This window comes from Rutidosis leptorrhynchoides, chromosome 2, assembly GCF_046630445.1.
Source record: "Rutidosis leptorrhynchoides isolate AG116_Rl617_1_P2 chromosome 2, CSIRO_AGI_Rlap_v1, whole genome shotgun sequence".
Lineage (NCBI taxonomy): Eukaryota > Viridiplantae > Streptophyta > Magnoliopsida > Asterales > Asteraceae > Rutidosis > Rutidosis leptorrhynchoides.
This window is the reverse complement of record NC_092334.1, coordinates 362,968,558-362,976,587: the sequence shown is the minus strand read 5'-3', so window position 1 is coordinate 362,976,587 and position 8,030 is coordinate 362,968,558. Positions and strand designations below refer to the sequence as shown.

General features: G+C 33.6%; 1 protein-coding gene across 1 annotated transcript; it reads left to right on the top strand.

Annotated features, from left to right (window-relative positions):
* The first annotated feature begins 1,412 nt into the window (after positions 1–1,412).
* Positions 1,413–7,734, top strand: LOC139888955 (subtilisin-like serine-protease S). The gene is made up of 11 exons (XM_071871934.1): positions 1,413–1,481; positions 1,585–1,679; positions 1,792–1,889; positions 2,070–2,228; positions 4,140–4,251; positions 4,374–4,941; positions 5,716–5,810; positions 5,897–6,136; positions 6,630–6,744; positions 6,884–7,073; positions 7,163–7,734. Exons 1-11 carry the CDS (start codon positions 1,413–1,415, stop codon positions 7,732–7,734), a joined length of 2,313 nt encoding a protein of 770 aa, XP_071728035.1.
* The last annotated feature ends 296 nt before the right edge of the window (positions 7,735–8,030 follow it).

Below are 8,030 nucleotides of genomic sequence, written 5' to 3'. Positions count from 1 at the left end.
ATACTGCAATTCTTATCCTCAATTAGGCAATATTTGTTTAGGCAATTTCTTGCATCGACAACCATCTGTAGATAAAATAAATGACAATGACATATGAATTTGATTGAGTTGTGGTTAGTTATACGTTCAATACGTTATTAATCAAATTAATTATTTGAAAAGAAGTAGTTTAATTTATTTAGAATTTAGAAATATGATAAAGACGTGATGATAAACTTGGACAAATATATGGAATCCTATTGAATTACTATCATACGGAGTAGTAAACTATTTCGCAAATTCACTACTTGTTGGGTATTACAAAAAAAAAAAGGACAAGGTTAAACGTAGCCAGTTACCTTTAAACATACCATATTTAAGTTTATAAACTCTGGTTAAAAACTTACACATTATAAATATTCATTTCTAATATCGACTTTCCTTATATAACTTTGATACGGAGTATTAATTTTATTCATGGTAAGTCCGAGTCATAAAAATGGAACTAATTTATATTTGGTAGTACATTTATCATTTTCTTAAAGAAAATGACGCGTCGCTCATATGAACCATATACACACAGTGGTTTGGTTAGCAACTAGAAAAATAGGATCGATGAGACACTGATAGCAGGTAAATGATTAACTTACCACCCCTTCCTATCGGAGAAATTCAAAAAAACTATGATGGCTCCATTGCTTTAAATATTTATTAGATTTTTTTGTATGTAGTTTGTCTGTCATTCGGCAATCTAAAGTTGCCGGAACGAGTTAAAAAAGATATGCATTCAAATCTTCTTGTTCCAAATCTTCTTGTTCTAAGCCGGTGATCCGACCCTTGCATTATACCTGGTTCTTTTCGTCGTTTTTTAAAATATTCTTCCAACTCGTTGATTAATTTTTATGACCACCGAAGGGTTTTTTTTTTACCGTTTACATTCATTCCAATAGATTTTTTTTTCCAGCTATTTATACATCCGTTTACGTGCTTGTTGTATAGTAATTTAAGGGCACTAAATTAAAATTGTTTTTGAAATAAATTACAACAAATTAAGCATTTTACTGATTTTATGTACTGTTTTTTGATTAGCATTGACATAATTGCATTTTTATACTAGAATAAGCTAAACTTCTAAGGTGTTTAAATACTCAAACATATTAGTTTGGCTCCAAAATCTTGGATGTATAGGCATATTTTCATATGATGTATGTACATGAAAAATCATCACCCAATACAACCACATTATCCTTGTGACCAATCTCCCATTCCTTTCCTTCTTCTTATTATAATATTTCTCATTTTATTTCATGTGTCTACTTTAATTACCTCCATATCGAACCCAAAGTCTTCCTCTATTTAATAAAATTCCCTTCACAATATAACTTTTTAGCAGTTGAGTAATTCCTGGGAGACCCACTTTCTAACTTTCAGATATGCCTATCTTTTTGAGTCTTTTCATATGTGTTTTTGTAGCATATATTACAATCTTCACTTCTGCTAAGGTATACAATCTAATATTTTTGTAACTCTTTTTCAAGAAAATGTTTTTTTTTTTCCCCATATTTTGGTTAGTAATCTTGAATCTTGATATTGTTGTTGTTGTAGGTTTATGTGGTGTATATGGGTGGCAATGAGAATGATGACCCACATGATATTTTGATGAAAAATCATCAAATGCTTGTTTCTGTTCATAGTGGAAGGTTAATGATCACATCCCATTTAAATTTCAAATCTTTGGTATCTTAAAAATTGTAACTTTCTTATAATCTTTTCTTTTAAATTTTTAAATTTTGTGTTTCTGTAATAAATCAGTGTTGAAAAAGCACAAGAATCTCATTTGTATAGTTACAAACATGGGTTTAGAGGTTTTGCAGCCAAATTAACTGATGATCAAGCTCTTCAAATTACCAGTAAGTACACACTCAGTGTTAACCACTTTCCTTATTGTTTACAAGTTTTTATTCGTTTTCTTTATTACATAAATAATTGATGCATCATCAAATCTTATTTAACTTTTAAACAATTGTTACAATAATGAATCTAATGATGTGAAATTAATATGGATTGATATAATGTAATGTAATATGCAGAGATGCCAGGTGTAGTGTCAGTATTTGAGAACAAAAGAAGAAGTTTGCATACAACACATTCATGGGATTTTATTGGTCTTGTTGGGGAAGAAACAATGGAGATTCCAGGTTTTTCAACAAAAGATCAAGTTAATGTCATCATTGGTTTCATTGATACAGGTGTGATATGATCCCCATACATTCATTACATATCTCCTGGGCCTAAAACAATTGAGGTCATTTTTGTCATTCCATACTAGACAAAAAATTGTGATTTTGTTTTATATTTGGTACCTAACCCATTAGGTCAATGAGTCCAAAAACCCCATGCTCTAGGGAACCACATGCAAGCACACTTGTTTTCGAAAAAAAAAAAAAATTTTAAAAAAAAAAACTTCTAAATACTACGTAAGACCACTGTTTACGCAACAGCAAATAAGGGCGTGAGTGGAGCTGGACAAGGGGTGACGCCGTCTGACGGCTTTAAATCAGCGGTAAATTCCGGTGTTAGTCGGTTTGTGACGAAAACAGAGACGAGCGTGAGAGGAGGTGAGAGAAAAGAGGGACCAATCAGTGATTTTACAGATTTTAATAAACATATATTTTTATTAATTATTTATTTTTTCCTACTCAATTTCCAATAGGATTTTACCACATCGACTTACAAATATATGACACAAACATTTGACCTTTTGGGTTAACGAAGGTCAAATACTGACATCACCAAAAAGTACACAGTTTTCCTCTGACGTCATAGTCACGGTTAATGGTGGTCCAATAACTTATGCTGCGCGATTTACTTGAGACGCTTAATGAAACTTTAACGAAAGTACTCTAGTGATTTTATCCAGTCTTATGTTTCTCACTTTCTGTATTAGTGTGAAATGACAAAAATGATCTCTCATTTTAAATGCTTTCTCTCTGTAGGACCATAAAGACAGATCTTCATCATATCATGTTATATTTGTATCTATTTTTGATAAAGGTTGAACAATCTTTCTAGTTTTCAATAATTACAATCCATTTTAACATATAATCAATCATAGCTAGAGTTGTCTTTTATTTTGTATAAACTTTCATGAGTACAACTTCATTGAATTTTGCTTTTTGTATGCAACCATCAATTGATACAAACCTAAAATAATACTTTCACATACTTTGTCTTTATTAATGTTGGTTCATGAGAAACACATCTGTAACTAGGATAGTTTTTACCGCTAAGCATGTTTCTAGTTTCAATCATGGTAACTCGATTTTACATTTTCTATATTGTCATTAATTAGTAAGAATAAACAATACCATCTTGTTAATTTTAATGTGCTTACTGATATAGGATTTATTATACATTACTATAAAAAGTTGATTTTTACTTGGTAGAAAGTAGAGGTGGCAAAATGGATGGGTCAGTCCATCATAACATGTAAAAATGGTTGGGTCCTTTATACCTAAAACACTCAAAAAATTTATAATTTTCCTTACAAATAATTAGCTTGTGTCAGTGGCAAACTTAGGTTAGAACCGGTGGTGTCCCGTGACACAATTAGTTTGATTTTTTTTTTTTTACAAAGTATACTTCAAGTTGTGTAATGCACCGCTAAATTTCACATCAGGATCCCATATATTTTTAAGATTTATGGTTTTTAGAGGTAAACAACCACTTTAATAAGTACCCTTCAAATATAATATAATACCTTTGTTAAAATAATTCGGAACCCTTTGAGCTTTGAACCTAGATTCGCCACTAGTTTATTTGCAAAGGTTGTATTATTTCAATAGCATGATAAGTATTTAATCAAAATGATAGTTTTACGCATCGAAAATTTACTAAGGGTGATTTTAACCCGTTTGATCCGTTGAACCCGTTTTCTCTTTTAATATTTTTTTCCTGTTTCAACCATGTAAATGTGACATAAACATCTGGTAATCGACGTAAAGTGAATAGAAATAGACATATGTAGTAAAAAATTTCTACTTTCTACCAGTATAACTTTCTTCAATTCTGCTTTTTTTAAGATGCTGATTTATATGAACTTAAGTTACCTTTGTTGGTGTTATGAATGATACATATATGTTAATCCAATGTAATTACAGGAATTTGGCCTGAATCAGCAAGTTTTACCAATAACGACATGCCACCTGTGCCAGCTGGATGGAGAGGAATATGCCAATCAGGGGAAGCATTCAATAGTACACACTGTAACAGGTGTACTTGAATCATTATTACATATATGATTGGTTTTTTAGATCTGCATTTTTTTTACCTTCAAGACACTAATATACTTAATGATTAGTTTAAGATCTAATCTAAGTTTTGTCTTCACATAGGAAACTGATAGGTGCAAGATATTATCTGAATGGTAACGACGCCGAAAAAGAATATGAAATTAAAAATAAAAAAGAGGAGTACACTGATGATCCAAAAAATATACGATCTTATCGATCACCAAGAGACAGTAATGGACATGGGACCCACACAGCATCCATAGCTGCTGGGCGGTATGTTAAAGACATGAACTACAATGGTCTGGCTCGTGGTGGGGCCAGAGGTGGTGCACCAATGGCTAGGGTTGCAGTGTACAAAACGTGTTGGGATTCGGGTTGTTATGATGCTGATATATTAGCTGCATTTGATGATGCGGTTAGAGACGGGGTCCACATTGTGTCGTTATCTATCGGGCCTGATTCTCCTCAAGGAGATTACTTTAGTGATGCTATTTCGATTGGCTCATTTCATGCGGTTAGCCGGGGAATAACGGTTGTTTCTTCTGCTGGTAATGAAGGGACAAAAGGGTCTGTAACGAATCTTGCTCCATGGATCATTACAGTTGCAGCCACCTCTATCGATAGAGAGTTTACGGCTAATATTAAAATGGGAAACGGCATCAAGTTAAAGGTATATCGCGTTCATGAGCAAAGTGATCATCTAATAACTGCAGCATTTAGTTCATGTTAGATTTACTTAATGTTAGGGTTGCATGCTGTTATATCTAATGCACATACAGTCTTTAAACTTTTTTTTTTGCATTGGTAGTCCTATCATACAGTTTTTGTGTCCCTCCGTCAAACACTGCCCGTCAATTTTCTCCGTTAAATCCAGTCATGTGTCAAACACATAAGGGTAAAATAGTCATTTATATTTTTTCTCGTATTTTATATTTGTTCATGTACCAACCATCATATGCCTAGCACATGACTGGTTTTAACGAAGAAATTGACGGGCGTCTGATGGAGGGAGTATCTATGCAAAAAAATGTAAAATAGTACTACCGTTGCAAAAATAAAAGTTCAGCTACCATGGATGTGTTTGGCGCACCAGCTTCTTGAAACTTATGGGAGTTTATAGGAGCTTGAGCTTATGATTTTAATAAGCTCTGGGTAATAAGCTTCGTTTGGTAGATATAAACAATAGAGCTTATGAAAATCATAAGCTCTTAAAAAATAAGCTCCTGATAGTAGCTTATGAAAAAAAAAATAGAGGTTATGAATTGGAAAATAAGCTTCAGCTAGTTTATCAAACATTTATCAAATATAATAAGCTCTAACGACCGGCTTCCAAAATAAGTTCCGGTTCAAGCTAGTTCCATCAAAATGATAGTTTTCATAACACACATTTTAACGTCTAAAAACATATTCATAATTCAATAACTGTTCATAATGATATTAACAGGGTGAAAGTCTAAGTTTACGCAGTATGAAATCTCCTGCGAGAATCATATCAGCATCAATAGCAAATAGTGGTTATTTCACCCCGTATCAATCCAGGTGAAGAAACAGGTACTTCTGTTCATCGTTACAAAGTAGACAATTTTATCAAGTGCAATGTTAAGAATATTTGGCTTATGTTACAGTTACTGCTTAGAAAGTTCATTGAATTACACCAAGACAAAAGGAAAGGTGTTGTTATGTAGACACGCAGAGCGTTCATCAGAGTCAAAGGTAGCTAAAAGTCAAATAGTCAAAGCAGCCGGTAGAGTCGGAATGATTCTGGTGGATGATGCTGTTGATGTTGCGATCCCGTTTGTAATTCCAGCTGCTATTGTTGGGAGCAAAATAGGAAGAAGGATTTTATCCTACATTAACAACACAAGGTTAATCTTTGTAATTATGTTATTAAGATTAACCTTATATTTAGGCATTAGTGCGTTGATTGTGGATTAAGATCCTCTCAAGTTAGATCATGTTGATCTAATCAAATTACATTCAGATTCACTAATTACCAAAAATAAGGACCCAACTCTTTTTCTACGTAGAATTTATAAACTTTAGAAAACTTTGAGAGCATGGGCAAAACGACATAGGACAGGGGCACCTGCCAGTGGATTTGAAAATTTCAGGCTTAAAATTTTATTTTGTTTTCAAAAGCTTTCATATTTTGCTCAAAAGCCATCAAATTTTGCCTCCAACTCAAAAGCCCATGACTCCAAAAGGTTGTAAATGCTTTAAAAAAAAAAATCTCCCCTGGTGAAAAAAATTTCTGATTCCACCACTGCTAAAGAAGATCTTGATCTGTTGACGTCGTTTTGTAATTAGTTATCATTTTTTAACAATAAATTTAATATGAGCGCTTTCCACTATGATCAGGAACCCAACATCTCAAATTTACTCGTCGGAGGTTGTGTTGGGATCTCAACCCGCTCCTCGTGTAACATCATTTTCATCTAAAGGTCCCAATGGACTAACCCCAGAAATTCTCAAGGTTTGTATGCTTAACTTTTTTAAAGTATTAATTTTGAACCATTACCCAAACCATCATACCCGTTATCAAGTCATTTTACCATATGCTTATATCTGTTTCTACACTATCTGAAAAAAAAAATTATTGATGTCACTTGTAGCCGGATGTTGCAGCTCCGGGATTAAATATCCTTGCAGCATGGTCTCCGTCAATCGGGCAAAAATTAACGTACAACGTTATGTCGGGAACTTCAATGGCTTGCCCTCATGTTACCGGGATCGTAGCTTTGATTAAATCTGTTCATCCTTCATGGTCTCCTTCTGCAATTAAATCTGCTATCATGACTACTGGTAAAATTATAATTATTATAAATTATAATTTGTTATGTACTTTAATTGTTAGTAATAACTTTTTATTTTATGTGTACTGGTTAATGCAGCTTCCATATTCGACAAGAGTGGAAAACCAATGCGGGTTGACCCAGATGGGCGACGAGGAAACCCATTTGACTACGGGTCTGGTTTTGTTGACCCGACAATGGTTCTTAACCCTGGTCTAGTCTATGATGCAATGTCCACAGACTACAAAGCTTTTCTTTGTTCAGTCAGTTACGATGAAAAAACACTTCGCTTGATCACACGAGATAATAGCACTTGTGGAAATCACACCTTGGCAACACCCTCTAGCCTTAACTATCCATCTATCGTTGTACCAAACTTAAAGTCAAACTTCTCAGTGACCAGAACTTTGACTTATGTTAGGACCCTACAAAATAGAACCGTTTATAGAGCCACGGTGTCTTCGCCACGTGGGGTTCATGTCGATATAGTCCCGCAAAGACTAGTTTTTGACACATATGGTCAGAAAATGAGTTTCACTGTCACTTTTAAAGCATCTGCACCATCTCAAGGTTATGTGTTTGGTTACTTACAATGGAGGAACAGTAACTCGCGTGTGACTACAGCATTGGTGGTTCGACTCGCATCTGATGATGTGGGCTTGGGTATGTAAGTAGAGACTTAGTGTCCTAAAATGGATTTAGGAGAAGGCTTAGGTTTGAATACATCTTTGGTTTCTTTGTCCCTATTGTGCAGTTTTCATAAGCTTATAAAGGATTGGAATGACATTTGTAGAATTGTTATTTATTATTAAGTGAAATTCATTAGTAGTTTGATTAAGTGATCTTATTTAAGTCTTGATACATCTTTATTTTCTCTAACACCATAATGCTACTGGTATCATACTATCATTTATTATCATTTTGTAGAATGTAGCCCTTCCTTGTCTATTTAGTGAATTACTCCTTA